Consider the following 21,488-nt stretch of genomic DNA (forward strand, 5'->3'; position numbering starts at 1 on the left):
AGTCCTTTGACTGCTGTTCTTTGTGTTTTTTTTTGTGTGGGGGAAAAAGATGAAGTTTGTCGAGTCTATCCTGAGCAACAACACAACAGACGATCACTGCCAGGAGTTTGTGACCCAGAAGGGGCTACAGCCACTGGTCTGCATCTTGGGGCTCCCAAACCTCCCCATCGACTTCCCCACTTCTGCTGCCTGTCAGGCCGTGGCCGGCGTTTGCAAGTCTATTCTGGTAGGTGGATTGAAGTGTGCATTAATGTTGCGATCGGCTAGGTGAAACTTTAAACTATATAGGATTCCTTCCAACCAAAAACCAAGATTGGACAGTGAAGGAAGACTGTCAAAGCTTGCAGAGGGATCTGGACCAGCTAGGAAAATCGGCTAATGGCAGATAGGTGCGAGGTGTTGCATTTCAGTAGGACCAACCAGGGTAGGTCTTACACAGTGAGTGGTAGGGCATCTTGGAGTGCGGTAGAACAAAGGGATCTGGAAATACAGGTCCATAATTCATTGAAAATGGCATCACAGGTAGATAGAGTCATTAAGAAAGATTTTTGCACATTGGCCTTCGTAGATCAAAGTACTGAGTACAGGAAACGGGATGTTTTCAAGTTGTATAAGATGTTGATGAGGTCTAAGTTGACATATTGTGTGCAGGTTTAGTTACCTACCTATGGGGAAAATGTAAATAAGGTAGAAAGAGTGCATAGAAAGTTTACAGGAATGTTGCTGGGACCAGAGGACCTTAGTTATTAGGAAAGACTGAATAGGTTAAGACTTTACTCCCTAGAACGTAGAAGATTTAGATTTGATAGGGGTATACAAAATTATGAAGGTGTAGATAGTGTAAATGCAAGCCAGCTATTTCCACTGATGCTGGATGAGATGACAATTAGTGGTCCTGGGTTACGGGTGAAAGGTGAAATGCTTAAGTGAACATGAGTGGAAGCTTTTTCACCTAGTGTGGTAAGAGTGTGGAACAAGCTGTCAGCACAAGTAGTGCATGTGATTTTGATTTCATCATTTAAGAGAAAGTTTGTATAGATACATGTATAGGAGGGGTATGGAGGGCTCTGGTGTGGATGCAGCTCCATGGGACTAGGCAAATAGTTCAGCATGGACTAGATGGGGCGAAGAGTATGTTTCTAACAAAAAAAAACTCGTAACATCGTTAGAGTGTTGCTGTACTGAGGCAATGCTTAGGGTTGTGCTGGAGGTTCAAGAACCGAATGGTTGAAGAGAAGGGACCCTGGTGGTGTGGGCCCTAAGGCTTCTGTACCTCCTGCCTGATGGTGGTAGTGAGACTATTTTAAGAAGAACTGCTTGCAGCATTTCGCCACTCTCTGTCGCGATTGTGATTGCAGAGCGTAGGAGATGTTAACAGGAGTCTGCTGGAGGAACTCAGCAGGTTGAGCGGTATCTGTGGGAGGAAAGGATTTGTTGACGTTTCGCCTCTAAACTCTGTATTGGTTTCAACTTAAAATGTTAACCATTCCTCCCCCACATATGCTGCTTGACCCACTAAGTTCCTCCAACAGTTTCTGAATTGGGGTGCTTAAACAATTCGAACTTGTCTTATTTGTCTCTCTCACCCCATTCTCGCAGACGCTGTCGCATGAACTGAAAGTGCTGCAGGAAGGCCTCATCCAGCTGGACACCATCCTGTCGTCGTTGGAGCCTCTGCATCGTCCCATCGACACGCCAGGCGGCTCCGTGCTGCTGCGGGAGCTGGCAAACGCGGGCAATGTGGCCGACGCAACCCTCTCTGCTCAGGCTACGCCTCTGTTGCATTCCCTAACCGCTGCCCACGCCTACATCATGATGTTTGTGCACACCTGCCGGGTGGGACAGGTGAGCCTGCAGAACCCTGGCACGCTTCTGATGCTTTCTGTCCCTCAGTATCTCTCTTTCCTCTCAACTCTGTCACTCATCTTTCCCTCTGTTCTTCTGTCTCCTGTCCTTTAGTTTTGCAAAATTTTCTGCAGTAACTTCTGATCTCCAGCTGCACTGGTTTTTACTTTGGTTTGTTAAAACGTGGGTTAATTACATCCTTGAGCTGAAGACAACAGTGTGGGACTAACGAGATGTGAGAATTGATCGCATTGCCATCCCTGTGGTGTTGTACACTTTGGAAAAAGGCTGATCAGCCCACTAAGTTGATGCTGACCATCAGCCTCCGATGTGCATTACCCCAATAAGAGCTCCTTCTTTAATTCTCCACACATTCTCCTGAAATGCCCCCAAACTCTTTCCCTTTCTGCTGCAGTATCCTGCCGAGAAACAGGGTGGATTTGATGTCTTGACCATTTGTCTTTCACTGTTCTTTCAGAGTGAAATTCGTTCTATATCTGTGAACCAGTGGGGCTCGCAGCTGGGTCTGAATGTCCTGAACAAGCTCAGCCAACTTTACTGCTCACTGGTGTGGGAAAGCACCGTGCTCCTGTCCCTCTGCACCCCCAACAGGTGAGTGCTGCTGCAGAGCAGATACATGGCGTCAGCAGCAAGTTAACGTCTTGCAGTATGATCTAGACCAGCGTGATCTCAGTGCCACTTTAAAGATCCTTTTCACTTATTTAGAAATACAGCATAGTGACGAGGTCTTCTGCCCAAAGTACCCGCGCTGCCTGATTACACCTGTGTGGCCAACTAACCCATACATCTTTGGAATATGGGAGGAAACTGGAGCACTGGGAGGATTCCCACATGTCCTAATGGGGGAGAAACTCTGCCTAGTTCCTTCGGCCAACACCTGGACCATAGTCCTCCATATCCTTCATACTCATGTACCTATCCGAATATCTCTTCAAGTGACATCGCCACTTCCGCTGGTAGCTCATGCCACACCCTCACCATGCTCTGGGTGAAGAAGATCTCCCTTGGGTTCCTCTTGAATGTTTCACCCCCTTCTGATCTCACCCAACCTCAGTGACATAGGAGGAGAATTAGGCCATTTGGTCCATTGAGTCTACTCAACTCCATTCTCCCCGTAACCTTTGACACTCTTACTAATCAAGAACCTGTCAATCTCCACTTCAGATGTACCCAATGCCTTGGTCTCCACAGCCATCTGTGGCAGTGAACTTCAAAGTTGCACCTACACTGGCTAAAGCAATTCCTCCTCAAGCAACACACACAAAATGCTGGTGGAAAGCAGCAGGCCAGGCAGCATCTATAGGAAGAAGCACAGATGACGTTTCAGGCCAGGCTCGGCACGAAACCTCGACTGCGCTTCTTCCTATAGATGCTGCCTGGCCTGCTCTGTTCCACCAGCATTTTGTGTGTGTTGCTTGAATTTCCAGCATCTGCAGATTTCCTCATGTTTGCAAAATTCCTCCTCATCTCTGTTCTAAAGGGATGTTCTTTCTATCCTGAGGCTGTGCCCTGGTTGTAGACTGAGCATCCACTCTGTCTAGGGCTCTCAGTACTTGATAGGTTTCAATGAGATGCTCTCTTATTCTTCTCACCTCCAGTTAGTACAAGTCCAGAACCATCAAACAAACCCTCTCCCATGCCAGCACAACCTTCTGTAGATAAGTGGCCCAAACAGAGTTGAGAGAGATAATAAATCAGATCTGTTAGGAGCAGTTTGAAATGACAAGCACATAGCTAACACTGCTCTTGGATTTAGTCTACCAGCAGGCTGCGAGTTTGGTCAGGCTGACATGCAGAAGTTGGTGCCAAAGGAGGAGAAGCCTGCTGCCACTGCCACACCGGGTTCCGCAGCCGGAGGGAAGAGACCAGGTGAGCTGTCAGCCAGGTAGTGCGGATTTGAATTGCGTGGGTTCAAGGATCGACTTTATCTGCTGTTTCAGGAATTTGCTGTGGTGTGTTTATCGGGACATGATGTGCAACAAAACACAACATTTAACCCTTAGGAAGAATTAAATCAAAAATAAAGTACACTTTGGGACCAGTACATTTTGAACCAATTGAGTAACGAAGTCTGCATTTAAATGAAATACAGAATAAATTGGAACACTACCACTGCAACAACATTACTATAAAACTGTATTAGTTCCTAATAGTTATCGATTGAGGAATTCATCTGCTATATGCTGTTGTATATGTGGTGTTTAGGAAGGGTTAGCAGCTCTTATAGAGTGGCTTTTACTGTCCATTGCAGCTCATTCTCCTTTGATTCCCACCGGATGATCAACTCTCACCTGTACTGTTTGCATGCAAGAGGCAGCCACACCCTGGTATACCACTTTGACAGGCGAACTAAAGCAAGTGAGGGTAGCTGTTGGGCTTCATACCCTGACGAGATAGGGTCACGCCTGTCCTAGTATGTGGTCTGCTCTGGGGACCTGGTCACATGAGAGTGAGATCAGTGGCCAAGAAGGCGGTTTTGGAAAGCTTCATGGAGAGGGAAGGATGTGACAAGGAAGCAGTCATGATCATCCACTGAAACCAGGAAGACCCTAGCACGTACCAATGGACCTAGACTTCTGACAATGAGATTGTGGAACTGTCCTAGTACAACGGCTTTTTTATTTTAAAATCTTTTCCACACAGATTTCACTGTCATTGTCAAATACAAGATACAGTTAACACACTGCTATGTTCCTGCTATGTTCTTTTGATTAACTGTAAATGAACAAAATTAGCGCATACCGAGTGCAGATAATGGACTGCTGTCATACAATGCTTTTGACAAATCCATCCTCTATATTTTCATTTTCATTGTTCAATATTCAAGATAATTGTCTACCTTCAAATTCTTTGTAGGTCCCAACTTGTAGGAGTGCTGAAATTATTCTATTTTCACTCCCGGCAGTTTCTGGCGTTCTGGCCTGAATGTTTGAAACCGCATTGAACAAAACAATTCAAAATTGTCATGCTGCTTATTTCTGGCCAACTCTCAGTAGCAAATATCACTGCTTTTTGAATACAAATGCAAACAAATTATGTTATTTAAAAAATAGATCTCTAAGCATGGTGTAGTGTGTAACAGCCACACAGGTTCATGCAACTGACGCTAGTTAGAAACTATTCATCAACAGTCTCTTGTCCCAATTAAGCGGCATAGGAAACTAAGGGAACTCGGGCTATTTTCTCTATTAGTGTTTGTTCTTTATGGGTTGTCCCAGATACATGGCAGCTCAGATTAATTGATTGACCAATTAATCAGAATCCACTGTATCTAAAAAAAAAAACAACTACTAAAGTTAGAAATTAAAGCAGTAAAATGCACTTTAATAATTAACAGCTTTTATTTACAATGTAAACTGCTTTATCAAAGGTGGTTTAAAGTGTTAACAGTGAATGACAGCGGGTGTAGTGGGGCTAACTAGAAATAACTTGCTGGTGGAAGAAAAGATGGTGTTGTAGCGGTGTGCTACACGCAGCGCTAAAATTACGACACGGAGTCGGTAACTGCAGTCGAAGGAAAAAATTTTATTCGAAATCCTCAGCCTCACTTTTAAGCCTCCCTCAACCTGCCTCCCGTGGCGCAGAGGCTCCAAAGCTCTGTGCTCGCAAACCCCGTAGGCTATCTAATTGTGAGCCGGTTCGGATGTGCCAGGAAATGGGTCGCCACATAACCCCCCCCCAGAACCGGCGATACACCCCCCAATGTCCACAGTCTGGGCCAGAACCTGCTTGGGAGGTCGGCCTCTGCGCCGAGGTGCCGGAAACTCGGCCAGTTGTGCCAGGTCCACATGGGCCGGTTTGAGGCGGTCCACCGTGAAAACTTCCTCTTTCCCCCCAACGTCCAGCACGAACGTGGACCGGTTGTTCCGGAGCACCATAAACGGCCCCTCGTATGGCCGCTGCAGCGGTGGCCGATGCCCGCCCCTTCATACAAACACAAACTTACAGTTCTGCAGGTCTTTGGGTACGCAGGTCGGGTTCCGCCCGTGCTGTAAAGTGGGTATGGGGGCCAGGTTACTGAGCTTCTCGCGTAGCCTGCCCAGGACTGCTGCGGGATCTTCCTCTTGCCCCCGTGGGGTTGGTAGGAACTCCCCAGGGATGACCAGGGGCGCGCCGTATACCAACTCAGCCGACGAGCCGAGTAGGACCCAGGGAAGCTTGTCCGCCCAGTTGGCTCCTCGCAGGCGGGCCATGAGGGCCGACTTCAGGTGACGGTGGAAACGCTCCACTAGCCCTGTGACTGTGGGTGGTAGGCAGTTGTGAGGTGCAGCTGAGTCCCCAAAAGGCTGGCCATAGCTGACCACAGGCTGGAGGTGAACTGGGCGCCTCTGTCGGAGGTAATGTGGGCCGGTACACCAAAGCGAGATATCCAGGTGGTGATCAGGGCTCGGGTGCAAGATTCGGAGGTGGTGTCGGTGAGCGGGACCGCCTCTGGCCATCTTGTGAACCAGTCCACGATAGTCAGGAGGTGCCGCGCTCCGCACGACACTGGCAGGGGACCCACGATATCCACATGAATGTGGTCGAAACGCCGGTGGGTGGGATGGAACTGCTGCGGTGGGGCTTTGGTGTGCCGCTGCACCTTGGCCGTTTGGCAGTGCATGCACGTTTTGGCCCATTCACTGAACTGTTTGCGGAGTCTGTGCCAAACGAACCTGCTGGAAACCATCCGGACAGTTGTCCGGATGGAGGGATGCGCCAAGTTATGAATGGAGTCGAAAACACGGCGCTGCCAGGCTGTTGGGACGACGGGACTGGGCTGGCCGGTGGCGACGTCACAGAGTAGGGTCCTCTCACCCGGGCCTACGGGGAGGTCCTGGAGCTGCAAACCGGAGACTGCGGTTCTGTAACTCGGAATCTCCTCATCCGCCTGCTGCGCCTCTGCCAGTGCCTCAAAGTCTACCCCTTGGGAAAGGGCATGAACGGTAGGGCGAGAGAGCGCATCCGCCACGGCATTGTCCTTACCCGAGACGTGCCGGACATCCGTCGTGTAATCAGAGATGTAGGACTGGTGGCGTTGCTGGCGGGACGACCAGGGGTCGGACGCTTTCAGAAACGCAAAGGTAAGCGGTTTGTGGTCCGTGAATGCGGTGAAGGGCCGACCTTCTAGGAAGTACCTGAAATGCCGGATTGCCAGGTAGAGCGCCAACAGTTCCCGGTCGAAAGCACTGTACTTGAGCTCGGGTGGCCGCAGGTGTTTGCTGAAAAACGCCAGGGGTTGCCAGCGACCTGCGATGAGTTGCTCCAGCACCCCACCGACTGCCGTGTTAGATGCGTCCACTGTGAGGGCGGTAGGGGCGTCCATTCTGGGATGTACTAGCATTGCGGCGTTCGCCAAAGCTTCCTTCGTTTGAACGAAAGCGGCAGCAGACTCCTCGTCCCAGGTAATGTCCTTGCTCGGACCTGACATCAGGGCGAACAGGGGGCACATGATCCGGGCAGCTGAAGGGAGGAAGCGGTGGTAGAAATTGACCATACCTACGAATTCCTGAAGGCCTTTGATCGTGGTGGGTCGGGGGAAGTGGCGGACCGCATCTACCTTAGCGGGCAGAGGGGTTGCCCCGTCTTTAGTAATCCTGTGGCCCAGGAAGTCAATGGTATCGAGTCTGAACTGGCATTTGGCGGGGTTGATTGTAAGACCGTACTCACAGTCGGGCGCAGAGTTGACGGAGGTGGGACAGATGCTCCTGACGACTGCTGCTGGCTATGAGGATGTCGTCCAAATAGATGAAAGCGAAGTCCAGGTCGCGTCCATTAACCGCTGGAACGTCTGTGCGGCATTCTTCAGGCCGAACGGCATGCAGAGGAACTCGAAAAGGCCAAACGGGGTGATGAGAGCCGTTTTGGGGACGTCATCAGGATGCATCGGGATTTGATGGTACCCTCAGACAAGGTCTACCTTGGAGAAGATCCGTGCGCCGCGCAGGTTTGCTGCAAAGTCCTGAATGTGCGGCACAGGGTAGCGGTCCGGTGTGGTAGCCTCATTCAGCCTGCGGTAGTCGCCGCACAGTCTCCAGCCTCCCGTCGCTTTGGGCACCATGTGCAGGGGGGAGGCCCATGGGCTGTCGGACCGCCGGATGATCCCCAATTCCTCCATCCTCTGGAACTCCTCCTTCGCCAGTCGGAGCTTGTCCGGGGGAAGCCGCCGAGCGTGGGCGTGGAGGGGTGGTCCCTGGGTCGGGATGTGGTGCTGTACGCCGTGTCGGGGCATGGCCGCTGTGAACTGCGGTGCCAGAACCGATGGGAAATCCGCCAGGACCCTGGTGAAGTCGTTGTCGGACAGCGTGATGGAGCCGAGGTGAGGGGCTGGCAACCGGGCTGCACCCAGGGAGAACGTCTGAAAGGTCTCGGCGTGTACCAGTCTCTTCCTGGGCAGGTCAACCAGTAGGCTGTGAGCCCGCAAAAAATTCGCACCCAGAAGCGGTTGGGCTACGGTGGCCAGTGTAAAGTCCCATGTGAACTGGCTGGAGCCGAACTGTAGCTGCACCTGACGGGAGCCATAGGTCCTTACTGTGCTGCCATTCACGGCCCTCGGGGGGGACCCGGTGCCCTTCTGCGGGTGTCGTAACTCGTCGGAGGTAAAACGCTGATATCGGCACCAGTATCGACCAAAAACCGGCGTCCCGACCTTCTATCCCACACATACAGGAGGCTATCCCGATGGCCAGCCGCTGTAGCCATCAGCGGCGGCTGGCCCTGGCGTTTCCCGGGAACTTGCAGGACAGGCTTCTGCGCCCCACCGCTGGTGGTAGAAGCACCAATGTTCCTTGGGCCGGGGGTTGGCGGGCTCTGCGGCCGGGCCTGAACTGGTTTGCTGCTGGGAGCGTGGCTGGGAGATCTGTGCGATGGAAGCCCCGCTCACCTTTTTGGCGTTCCACAGCAAGTCCGCCCGGGCTGCCACCTTCCGGGGGTCACTGAAATCCGCGTCGGACAGCAGCAGGCGTATGTCCTCGGGCAGCTGCTTCAGGAACGCCTGCTCAAACATGAGGCAGGGTGTGTGTCCGTCAGCTAGAGACAACATCTCATTCATTAAAGCCAATGGAGGTCTGTCGCCCAAGCCATCCAGGTGCAGTAAACGGGCAGCCCGCTTGCGCCATGAGAGTCCGAAAGTCCTGAGGAGCAGGGCTTTGAATTCCGTGTACTTGCCGTCTGCCGGGGGCGACTGTACGAACTCCGCGACCTGGGCTGCTGTGTCCTGGTCGAGGGAGCTCACCACGTAGTAGTAGCAGGTGTCTTCTGAGGTGATCTGGCGAACGTGGAATTGGGCTTCGGCTTGCTGGAACCATAGGTTTGGCCACTGTGTCCAGAAACCCAGCAGTTTCAACGAAACCGCATGAACAGAGGCGGCGTCGGTCATTTCTGGTCCAAAAATCGTTTGGACCGTCGGGGTCACCAATTGTAGCGGTGTGCTACACGCAGCGCTAAAATTACGACACGGAGTCGGTAACTGCAGTCGAAGGAAAAAAATTTATTCAAAATCCTCAGCCTCACTTTTAAGCCTCCCTCAAGCTGCCCCCCGTGGCGCAGAGGCTCCAAAGCTCTGTGCTTCCAAACCCCCGTAGGCTATCTAATTGTGAGCCGGTTCGGATGTGCCAGGAAATGGGATGCCACAGTGTGAAGTTATTGTTGAGATAATGCTCTGGCGCTTTACAGAAGCGGGCTTTTGGAAAAGGCAGTTTGTCGGGTGGGTAGTGTCTACAATGATTTTTCCTGCCTGCTTCTTAGTCCTGGACACACACAAGTCCTGCAGTGATGGTAGACTGTAGTTAGTCTGCCTGACAGTTTGCTGTAGTTTTCATCTACTGTGAGAGGGTGCTGCACTAAACCAGACAGTAATAGCTGATGCTCTCCTGGCAGTGTAGAATTGCACCGCTCTGTTCTGTGTGGTTTTTGATGGAGCGTATTCTGCTTGGAGCTTGGTGAGCTGCAATGTTCTGTAGCGATCTGTTCTAGGTCTCGTGATTTTTTTTGTGTGTGAATTTTATAAATGACGGGTGAGGAAGTGCAAGGGTGGGTTGATAACCTGAAGGTTGATAGAGTGGTGGTTGATCTGCAAGGTTGTTGGGGATTATAACAGGTCATTGATATGATGCAGAACTGGGCTGAGAAGTGGCTCCTGATTCACTTTGGAAGGTGAAATTTGAAGATAGAATATAGGGTTATTGGCAGTGTGGAGTAACAGAGGAATCTTGAGAGTCCGTATCCATGATCACTTAAATAGTTGCCGTACAAGTTTGTTAAGAAGGCCTTCAATAGTCGGGATTGAATTCAAGAGCTGTGAGGTAATGTTGCAGCTCTATAAATCCCTGGTTAGACCACACTTGGAATGTTGTGCTCGGTTCTGGTTACCTAGTTATAGGAAAGATGTGGTAGCTTTAGAGAGATTTACCAGGATACTGCCTGAATTAGAGAGCATGTCTTTTGAGGATTCTTCAAGTGAGCTAAGGCTTTTCTCTTTGGAGAGAATCATAAGGAGTGACTTGATGGAAGTGTACAAGATAATGAAAGGCATAGATCGAGTGGGCAGCCAGAGACTTTTTCCCAGGATGGACATGGCTAATTCAAGGGGTATAAGTTTTAAGGTGATTGGAGGAAAATATATAGGGGATGTCAGAGGTAGTTTTTTTTTATTTTACAGAGTGCTGCATAGAAAAATGGAGGGTGATGTGGTAGGGAAGGGTTAGTTTGAACGGAGTAGGTTAAGAGATTGGCTCAACATTGTGGGCTGAAGAGCCTGTTGTTTTCTATGGTCTTGATGTAGGATAGAAGCTGGGTGATTGGTATGTATTTGAAAACATGAGAGACTGCAGAAACTGGAAATGTGGAGCAACACACAAAATGCAGGAGGAGCTCACTGGATGAGCAGCTTCAGAGGGAAACGGGTGATTGGTGGATCTGGGTGAGAGGGTAATGATAGACTGACAGCTGAGGGAGCAGGAGAGTGGGAGTGATGTGAGAAGCTGGGAGGAGACAAAGGGTTGAAGGTGATGGAATCTGATAGGAGAAGATAGACTGTGAAATAAAGCTGCTTTTGCTTAGTTGTCATTTTAAGACAATCGGGAGGGTGAAAGTGCTGGAAGGATACAGATACTCTTTGACACAGCATTTTTTAACCCTCCAACTCATTTATTTCTTCTGCCCTTTGTTAATGGTCTCTCAGAAGCTGAGATGGAGGCAACAGGTAGTGGTGTGGAGACGTCAGCGCAGGGCCTGCTGGAGGGGATAAGCCTGGATGGGGACACCCTAGCCCCGATGGAAACTGATGAGCCCAGCACGTCCGATGCCAAGGGCAAGTCCAAGATCACCCCAGCCATGGCTGCACGGATTAAGCAGATCAAGCCCTTGCTCTCAGGTGAGCTGATGGGCTGGTGAAGCCACTTCATAGTCATAGAACAGTAAAGCACAGAAATGGGCCTTTTAAACCATGCTGAGCTATTATTCTGCATAGTCACATTAACATACAGCTGGACCATAGCCCTCTATACCCCTCCCAATCATGTACTGTCCAAGCTTCTCTTAAATTCTGAAATTAAACCCACATCCACCACTTATGTTGGCACATCATTCCACACACTCATCACCCTCTAAATGAAGAGGTTCCCCTTTCACCCTTAACCCATGACCTCTACTTGTTGTCTCACCCAACCTTAGCTGAATACAAACCAACCTCAATAGCTGTTTGCATTTACCCTATCTATACCCCTTATAATTTTGATGACCTCTATCAAATCTTTCCTCATTTTGCTATGCTCCAAGGAATAAAGTTCTGACCTATTCAATCTTTCGAATTACTCGGGTTCTCAAATCCTGGCATCATCCTTATTGACATTTTTCCTGTTGGTAGGTGACTAGGACTACACATAATACTCCCTATTAGTCCTGTCTTGTGCAACTTCAACATAACATTGTAACTCCTGTATTTAATTCTTTGATTCATGAAAACCACTGTGCCAGAATCTCTCTCTTTCGATTCTACCTACTTGTGATGCCATTTTCAGGGAATTGTTGATCTGTATTTCCAATAAGTACAGGCTCTGAGCCCTCCTCTAGACCCTCTCCAACGCAGCACATCTTTTCCTAGATAGGGGCCAAACACTGCTCACAATACTTCAAGTGCGGTGTGGCCAGTGCCCTGTAAAGACTCAGCATTGCATCCTTGTTTATATTCTAGCCCCCTTGAAATGAATGCTAATGTTGCATTTGCCTTCCTTACCACTGATTCAACCTGCAAGTTAACATTTAGAGAATCCTTCATGAGGACTCCCAGGTGCCTTCGCAAAGCAACTGTTGTATTGATCCCGTCTTTTAGCACTTGGCCAGCATTCTTCTAGCTGAGGCCATTCGAGTGCTTGTCTTAACACTTAAATCCTGTCTGGGACTACCACCACTTTCTCAGGCCTTGCAGGTCCTCACCACTCTTAGTGAAAAATGCCTCCCTTGACTCTAAACCTACAATTCTAAGGGGAAACAGTTCCTGTAGTCTACCAAATTATGCCGATCATAATTGTATATACCTCAGTCACATTCCCTTTTAGCCTCCTTCCGCTCTAGGGAAAATAGGCCTAGCTTTTCCATAATAGAGAGGTTCCAACCCACCCTCTCCAGTTGCACCTTTGATATTGTTGCTGGCAGCCTTAAGGGTCATAGAATTTGGAAGCAGGCCATTTGGCCCAACTGCTCCACACTGACCTAGGTGCCCATTCACATTGAACCGTATCGGATAGATTGTGAGAGGACGTCAAATATGCATGCAGTCGATTAATCACACAGTGAATCGATTGAACCCCTGACATGTCGAGGACTCACTCTCTCTTTTGGATGCCTATTTTCATCTCACTGCTCCCACACTGTGAGTTGCCCTCCGTGTACTGTTACTAATGTGATTCAAATGACTCCATCGTTGTTCTTGCTCCGCGAATACGTGACACAAGTGAATCCCATTTGCCCATGTTTAGCCAATAACCTACCAAATCTGTACAGCTGTCTATTAAAAGTTGTTACTGTAGCTGCCTCAGCCACTGGCAGCTCATTCCACATACATATCATCCTGTGCATTCATAAAAATTTCCTTCAAGATCTTAATTAAATCTGCTTCCCACTTTAAACCTGCGCTCTATAGATCTTGATTCGTCAACCATGGGGGAAAAAGACTGAATGGTCACCCTATCCTTGCCCCTCATGATTTGACATACCTCTGTAAGATTGTATTCCAGGGAATACTGTCCATGCCTGTATAACCTCTCCCTATACTCTCTTCCCTAAGTGCTGGTGACACCCTTGTAAATCTTATCCTGCAGTCTTTCGAGTTCAGTCACCTTTCCTATATATCGTATTCCCAATGTGGTCTTACCAACATCTTGTGCAGTCACACCATGACCTCCCCTACTTCCATAGGCCATGCCCTGACAGATGAAAGCCTAGATACCAAATACCACCTTCACCATTCCCCTCCTGCTTTTATATACTCTGTAAGATAGCCTGTTCTCTACACCCAATTGAATAAAGTCCTTGCCTGTCCAATCACTTCCTTTAACTCAGATCCTTGTTCCCTCACATCGTCCTTTTAAATATTTCGTACAGTCTTGGAAGACCAAAACTGAGCACAGTACTTCAAATGCAGCCTCTCCAGTGTCGTCATCTCCTCTTTCAGGAAACCATGTTGAACCTTATCCCTCTCATCTTAAACTAATGCCTTCTAGTTTTTAATTGTAGTGTACCTGCATTTTTGTTATCCATGGGATTTTTACCTATATCTCATGGGTAACGAGACTTAATGTATTTGACCTTCCCCGCCCCGCGATGTTTTCTCCCTTTTCATGTCTTCCTCTCACACGGTTGTTGGACATGTTGTGTGCAAACTGTCTGGTCTGAGTAATCAGGGTTGTCCCTGAGCTGCTGTTCACACCTTCCTGGAAACAGGGAAGCAAGCAGGAGCAGGAACTTTGTTCCTCAACTTTTATAGGAATAGCTTCTTTTCCTGATTTCTGAGCGGATTATGAACCAACCCAGGAACATGGCCTCACTATTTTTGCTGTCATTTTATGCTATGTTTTTCATTTAATTTTTTATACACACGCACAAAAATTTTTATAAAATTATTTTTTAAATTGCAATTTATAGTTTTATGTATTGCACGGTACAGCTGCCGCAAAACAAGAAATTTTGCGACGTACATCAGTGATGAAACTTTTGATTGTGTTTACTTATCACTTACCATTCATAGCACCAGATGCCAGCAGCTCCCTCTTCAGGCCATTTATTTTTAATGTTGTATATCTAAAGCAGTTTGCTTCACTTAATCGTGCTTTCTCCCCCAACCCCCACACTTAATGGCTCTCTCCTGCCTCGTCAATCCAGCGTCCTCGAGGCTCGGCAGGGCTCTGGCTGAGCTTTTTGGTTTGTTGGTGAAGCTGTGCGTCGGATCGCCCGTGCGGCAGAGGCGGAGTCATCACCCTGCCAGCACGACGACGGCGCCCACACCCGCAGCACGGGGGACTGCGTCTGCTCTCACTAAGCTGCTAACAAAAGGATTGTCGTGGCAGCCACCACCTTACACGCCAACCCCCCGATTCAGGTACGTCTTTGTAGTTGGAGTTTGCTTTACAATGTGAAGTTAAGTTGGTTTGAAGTGTGAATAAGGAAGCTTGTTCAGCAACATTCCCACTTTCAGCTACATGGACCAACCATTGATCTGAGCAGGAAATTTTTACATGGTCTGAAGACCTAAAATATTTTTTCAATAATATGCACACTATGACTACTTAGAATGAAAATTTTAGAATTGTATACTTTTAATTTTATTTATTAATTGAAGGGTACAATTAAATCCAGTACCACAAAGAAAACCTTTCACATTTCATAAACTCGTATATCTTTATTACAAATCCATTGTCTAAAAACACTATCCAGATTAATTTCACATCCAGATGAACAGTGTCATAATCTGCATTAGATCATCTGAATGTTCCACTTCTGGATTTCTATTTGATTGAATTCATAAGGCAGAATCAATATTCGCAGTCAGTACTTAGAGCCTGAAATGTTCCCAACGACATCAACAAGAATTGTCAATTCTTTAAATTCTTCGTTTCCAAGCATGTAGTTCAACATATCAATGAATGTCTTAATTGAATCAGGCTAGATTTTCTCTGAAAGGATAAATTTGAAATTGCAATACTGTGATATTTTTGAGGCAATACTTACTTCGTAGTTCATAATTGTAGCTGAATATTCTCTTGTACAAATTCAAAATTGGCTGCATTTGCTATAGCAACAGGGTCAAAAGCTTGCCATTCTCAGAACTCATCTTCAGGAAATCTCTTATCCAAGTGCTTACACAGACTTTAAATGAATTGAATAATAGACAAATTATCGACATCAGAACCTATAGATGCAAGCACACCTTTTACTTTGTGAACTTCAGCTGTGCAGCAACAAAGGCTATGTGTGTAGGAACATTTCATTTACTGCACAGCCGTGCACCCAAAGCTTCGAGGGAACGGTGCTGTTCAGTACTGTATCGGCCAGGGAGGCCAGTAAAAAGCTGTTCATCCTTAATCACGGTAGCGTAGCAGCTAGCATAGATGCTTTACAGCACCAGCAGTCAGGATCAATTCCCACCACGTCTAAGAGCCCAGCCCTCTCTCCCCCCCACTCAACTGTGTAGGTTTCCACAGGGTGTTCTGGCTTCCTCCCACCACATTCCAAAGATGTACCTGTCCTTAGTCAGGTGGGTGTAATTGGACGTCAGTGGCTTGTTGAATTGGAAGGGCCTTTTACCATGCAGTCTCTCTGAATAAGTAAATCAATAAATGGAATGAAGCTAGACTCCCCACACCTACTGTGACTATCCAGTTGATGTACATCTACATGATTTGATAAACCTCTATAAGATCTGATTCACTTATGTGTCACAAATATATCAAAACATACAGTGAAATGCTTTGTTTGCCTCAAAAACCTGTGCCCTTCAGTCACCTCCACTGTTGGCAAGGCCACATATCTTTAAAGCCTTCCAGTCTAGGCGACAAGTTTGAGATGGTGGAAAGGTGCCACTGTGGCTCCCGGGGCCTCAAATAACTAAGCTCAACATTGGGTTAACAAAAAATATGAGGGGGGGTGGAGGGAATAAAGAACCGTTTGATCCACCTGACTTCCTTCAGTGGAAGAAGTATGGCACCTTAATAACCTCAAGAGATTCTGCAGATGCTAGAAATCCTGAGTATCACACAAAAATGCTGGAGGTACTCAGCAGGCCAGGCAGCATCTATGGAGAGCAATAAGTAGTCGATGTTTCTGGGGACTGGAGAGGAAGGGGTAGAAGCCAGAAGACGGTGTAGGGGGAGTGGAAGGAGATGGGTGAAACCAGGTGAGGGGGACCATTCCTCTCTAAACCTCTGAACCTCTTTGCACTTGTGAACACAGATTTTGCAGATTCTGGAAATCTTGAGCAATGTATGCAAAATACTGCAGGAACTCAGCATGTCAGACAGCATCTATGAGGGGACAATTTGGGCCATGACTGAGTCCTGATGAAAGGTGTTGGCCCAAAACTTTGACTGTTTATTCCTCTCCATGGATGCTGTCAAATCTGCTGAGTTCCTCCAACATTTTGTTACGGGTTACTTTGGTATCTTCAATATGCATGTCTCCAGACATGCCAGTAGAGTCAGTCAGTGTAGAGTCAATGTTGTGAAGCACAGAATCAGACCATTTGACCCAACTAGTCAATTCTGGCCAAGTTGCCTATTTGAGCTAATCCCATTTTCCTGCACTTGGCCCATATCCTCCTAAGCATTTCCTATCCATGTCCCTGTTTAGATATTTTAAAAAATGTAATTGTACCTACCTCTACCACTTTTTCAAGCATTTTATTCCATGTCTGCAACACACTGAAAAAGTTTCCCTCTCAGGTGCCCTGTTCAAAAATAAATAAGTGGAATTCCCCCACCACCACCATCACCACCACCTTAAATCTATTCTTTTCAATCCAACTCTGGGTTTGTCCTTCATGATATTTGTAACCTCCATAACAGGGCTTCCCAACCTGGGGTCCATGGACCCCTTGCTTAATGGTATTGGTCCATGGGATGCAACAGGTTGGGAACCATGCTCTATAACGTAACCCCCCCCCACCACCACCACCACCTCCTATGCCTGAGGAAATAGTCCTCCATTAACACCCTTTTGAATCATTTCTGCACTCTTTCTAGCTTAATGACATTCTTCTTATAACTAGGCAATCAGAACTGAACATAAAGCTCCAGTTGTGGTCTGATCAGTATCTTGTAAAGATGCACCATGACATCCGAGCTCTTGTACTCAGCGGTCTGACCAATGAAAGCAATTGTGCCAAATCCCTTTTTCACTGTCCCATCTACCCATGTTGCCACTTTGAGGGGATTATGTACTTATACAGTGTATGGTGACACTTAAATACTTTAGATCATTAGCATTTGGGGATGGATGTTAAATGCTGGCATTGCTGACCAGTGACCGACTGACCCCTGAGGTTCATGTGGTTTTTCTTTTCTGGTCAGGCTGACCTTCTTCATTTGCTCGGTGGGATTCACCTCGCCCATGCTGTTTGACGAGAGGAAGTACCCCTATCATTTGATGCTGCAGAAGTTCCTGTGCTCTGGAGGACATGATGCCCTGTTTGAGTGAGTACTTCTGCTCAGAAAGTTGGCAAGTGCCAACATTGTTTGTCATGTGTCACCCTCTGGATTTGTGGATCTCAGTTGTTTTGTACTTCATGGGAACTGACTTGCAATATCTGAGAGTAACGTGGTATTTCTGTTAATTAATTTCCTTGTCTGGTTTCAACCCACCCCCTCCCCCCTTGTACATTCTTGACTCTGTTCCATCAGGACCTTTAATTGGGCCCTGTCCATGGGGGGTAAAGTGCCAGTCACTGAAGGCCTGGAGCATACGGATCTGCCGGACGGCACGGGCGAGTTCCTTGATGCTTGGCTGATGCTTGTGGAGAAGATGGTGAATCCAACAACTGTCCTGGAGTCCCCCCACTCCCTGCCTGCCAAACCACCTGGAGGCCAAAACTTCGCTCAGTTCAGTGCACTGAGGTTCCTGGTGGTTACCCAGAAGGTAGGTTCACATCTGTGATTGGGTGCTGAGTCTAGATTGATTCTATAACGATAAACATTAAAGAACCAAAGTACAGATATCACCATATACAACCTTGAAATATAATAATAAAAAATAAATAATCAATATTCAGAACATGATATAAAGAGCCCTTGAAAGTGAGTCCATAGGTTATGGGAACATTTCAGTGATGGGAAAGTGAAGTTGAGTGAAGTTATCCCCTTTGGTTCAAGATCCTGACGGTTGAGGGGTAACTGCTCCTGAACCTGGTGGTGACCGTTTGAGGCTCCTGTACCTTGTGTATCTGATGGAAGCATTGAGAAGAGAACATGGTCTGGGTGGTGGGGGTCCCTGATAATTGACTTTACCCGAGATGGGCATTAGCTTTTTTTGGTCACATGTACAGTAAAACATAAAGTGAAGTAAGTGCATTGTTTACATCAACAAGCAACACAGCCCATATGTGCTCAACACAACCCGCAAGCTTTGCCATGCATCCAGGGCCAACATAGTATGCCCACAATTCACAAGCCCTTACTAATCTGTGTGCTGTTGGAATGTGGGAGGATACCGATGCATTGCAGTGGTAATTAAACTCCAATTTTGAAGCTATGCTATCTTATTGTGCTCCCGTATCAGATAATCATAGAAGTGGCCCTTATGACCCACCTTGTCTCTGCTGACCGTGCCTATAACCTTCCACATTTTCTTATCCAGATAACTTTTAAACACTGCCACCTGTCAGTTCATTCTGAGTATACACCATACGAGTATGACCTCTCAGATTCCCCTTAAATTTTCCCTCTTCACCTCAAGCCTTCCGCATAGCAGCAGGGTGGAGATACATCTCTGCTAAAGGAGGTGTAAGGTGCTCCTTCCCTCCTCTATTCTGCAGGTTGCCCTTGGCAAGGTGTGGCACCTGCTTAGCTCTCTCCCCCCCCCAAAATCAGGGTCACATGAAGCCACGGCAGCAGGTGGTGGGTGGTTTAATGAGCAGCTGGTGTGGATCGCAAGTCCTGATTATGTGACCACTGATGCCAGGCAGACGATCTCTGAAGAGTATTGATAATGGCTTGGGTCACCCGTCTTGTAAAGACACTGCCCAGAAGAAAGCGATGGCAAACCACTTCTGTAGAAAAATTTACCTAGAACAATGATAGTCATGAGACTGTAGTCACCCTTTCCGACGACAGGGCGCATGATGATGATGATGGTGGTGGCGACAGCAGACTTCTCAGTCTGTCGTGCTTTCACCACTGGGATGATTATTGAGGGGTTCTAGTGCAGAGAAACAGGCACTTCTGCCAGTGTAGTTCGTGTTGAAGTGTTATTCTGCCTCCACTCCATGCACTTATCCAAACTTCTCTTAAATGTTGGAAATGAACCAGCAGCTTCCAGTTTGGCTGGCAGCTTGTTCCATACTCGCACCATCCTCTGAGTAAAGAATTCCCCCTCATGTTCCCCTTAAATATTTCAACTTTTACCCTCATAATTTTGTACACCTCTATCAAATTTCCCCTCAATTTTTTATGCTCCAGCGAATCAGGTCCTAATCTATTCAGCCTTCTCTATAACCAGGTAATCAAGCCCATTGTTAACTTTCTCTGTATTGCTTCAGTGAACAGAACTGCAAACAATTTTCCAAATTTGACCTCACCTATGTCTTGTACAATTTCAGTATAGCATCTCATCTCCTGTACTCACTATTCTGATTAATGAAGGCCAGTGTGCCAAGTGCACTTTTAATGAGCCTATCTACTTATGTTATCACTTTCAAGGAATTATGGATCTGTATTCCCGGATCTTTGTTCTACCATGCTTCCCAGTGCTCCACTGTGAAAGTCCTACCCTGGCTTGTCTTCCCAAAGTGCAACACCTCATACTTGTCTGTTATTTCTCAGCCCATTTTTCCAGCTGGGCAAGATCCCAGTGCAAGCTTTGATATTCTTCCTCATTGTCCAATACACCCCCTTTTTGGTTTCATTCAACAATCTGCTGGTCCAGTTTACCATATTGTTATTCAAATACTTACGCACCAAGGATCAACTTTATTTGCCATATGCAGTTACACGTGTTAGGGGGTTTGCTGTGGTGTGTTGGTCAGGGCATGACATACAACAAGATAATAAGATAAAATTATAAAGATAATGAAATATATTTAAGAAAAGTTAGGGGTTAAAGTATGCTTATGAAGTAAATACACATAAATACCAGCATGTATTTACAGTGTAAGCAACATTATAAAAAGTTGGTTTAAAGTAATTCCAGTGCAGTTCCTTAACTGAGGTAATAGATGGTGCGGGGGGTGGGGATATCTAGAATGGTTGATCAGTTTAAGTGCCTATGGGAAGAAACTTTTAAGATGGTGTGAAGCCTTTGTTCTATAGCACTTTCCAGAAGGGAGCTTTTAGAAAAGGGAGTTTCCAGGGTGGGTAGTGCTTGCAATGATTTTTCCTGGCCATTTTATCCCAGACACATACGGGTAGTACAGTGATGGAGACAATGACTTTTTCGGATGACCTGACAGTTTGCTGTAGTTCTCGTATATCGTGAGGAAGTGCTGCCCAAAACCAGACAGTAATGGTTGATGCTATGATGGCAGTGTAGAATAACACCAGTATGTTCTGGGGAAAATGGGTCTTTATTAACTGCTGCAAGAAGTGCATCCTCTGCTGGGCCTTTCTGTTAATGAAGGAGATGTGGTTCTCCTATGTAAGATCCTGTGAAGTAAAGATACCCAGGAATCTGATTGTTGAAACAGTGCTAACTGTAGATTTGTTGATGATCAGGTAGATTTAGGGAAGGTGTCAGATGAATTTTCCAGAAATGCGTGAATGTAGCAGAGGATTTTCCCAGCTCAGTAAGATCAGATGATTGTCTTCTCCCAGGCAAGGACACTGATAGATTAGCCTTAAGTTGATGTCTGTCCTCCCTAATGGCTTAAGTTTTCCACTTCCATGATCCTCAGGCAGCCTTCAACTGCATCAAGAACCTGTGGGACCGAAAACCTCTGAAGGTGTACGGTGGCCGCATGGCTGAGTCAATGCTGGCCATTTTGTGCCACATCCTGAGGGGCGAGCCGGTTATCCGCGAGCGGCTCTCCAAGGAGAAGGAAGGGAGCCGGACAGAGGAGGAGGGTCCCCAGGAGGAGGGGTCGGCGCCCAGGCGGGAGCCCCAAGTCAACCAACAACAGCTTCAGCAGGTACGTGACGGGGGGATGTATGGCCGAGTCTGCCGGGGATTAGAAGTGTTCGGAGCTGGAGCTAGCCATTTAGCAGGTTTACATAAGACCATAAAGAGTCGGAATTAGGCCATTCTGTCATGGCTGATTTATAACTCTCTTGCAAATCTCTGGAGATGGTCATGAGAATAAGCCCAGGAATGAAAGATTTAACCCATGAGGTGTGTTTATCTCCAGGCCTGAGTGGGGATCTCATTGAAACTTTTTGAATACTGGAAGAACTAGACAGAGTGGAAGTGGAGAGGATATTTCCTTTAGTGGGGGGGGGGGGGGGGCG

General features: G+C 47.3%; 1 protein-coding gene across 8 annotated transcripts in view; it reads left to right on the top strand.

Moving 5' to 3' along the window:
• huwe1 (HECT, UBA and WWE domain containing E3 ubiquitin protein ligase 1) overlaps positions 1 to 21,488 on the top strand; it is a 276,367-nt gene that overhangs the window by 123,383 nt on the left and 131,496 nt on the right. For all 8 annotated transcript variants that reach the window (XM_059949617.1, XM_059949621.1, XM_059949618.1 and 5 more), the window contains 9 exons: positions 50 to 226; positions 1,600 to 1,845; positions 2,324 to 2,457; positions 3,623 to 3,735; positions 11,027 to 11,218; positions 14,224 to 14,440; positions 17,406 to 17,528; positions 17,736 to 17,970; positions 20,939 to 21,172. In XM_059949617.1, coding sequence (XP_059805600.1) covers positions 50 to 226; positions 1,600 to 1,845; positions 2,324 to 2,457; positions 3,623 to 3,735; positions 11,027 to 11,218; positions 14,224 to 14,440; positions 17,406 to 17,528; positions 17,736 to 17,970; positions 20,939 to 21,172 — 1,671 coding nt within the window. The remainder of the gene's footprint in view (positions 1 to 49; positions 227 to 1,599; positions 1,846 to 2,323; positions 2,458 to 3,622; positions 3,736 to 11,026; positions 11,219 to 14,223; positions 14,441 to 17,405; positions 17,529 to 17,735; positions 17,971 to 20,938; positions 21,173 to 21,488) is intronic.

This window comes from Hypanus sabinus, chromosome 24, assembly GCF_030144855.1.
Source record: "Hypanus sabinus isolate sHypSab1 chromosome 24, sHypSab1.hap1, whole genome shotgun sequence".
Classification (NCBI taxonomy): domain Eukaryota; kingdom Metazoa; phylum Chordata; class Chondrichthyes; order Myliobatiformes; family Dasyatidae; genus Hypanus; species Hypanus sabinus.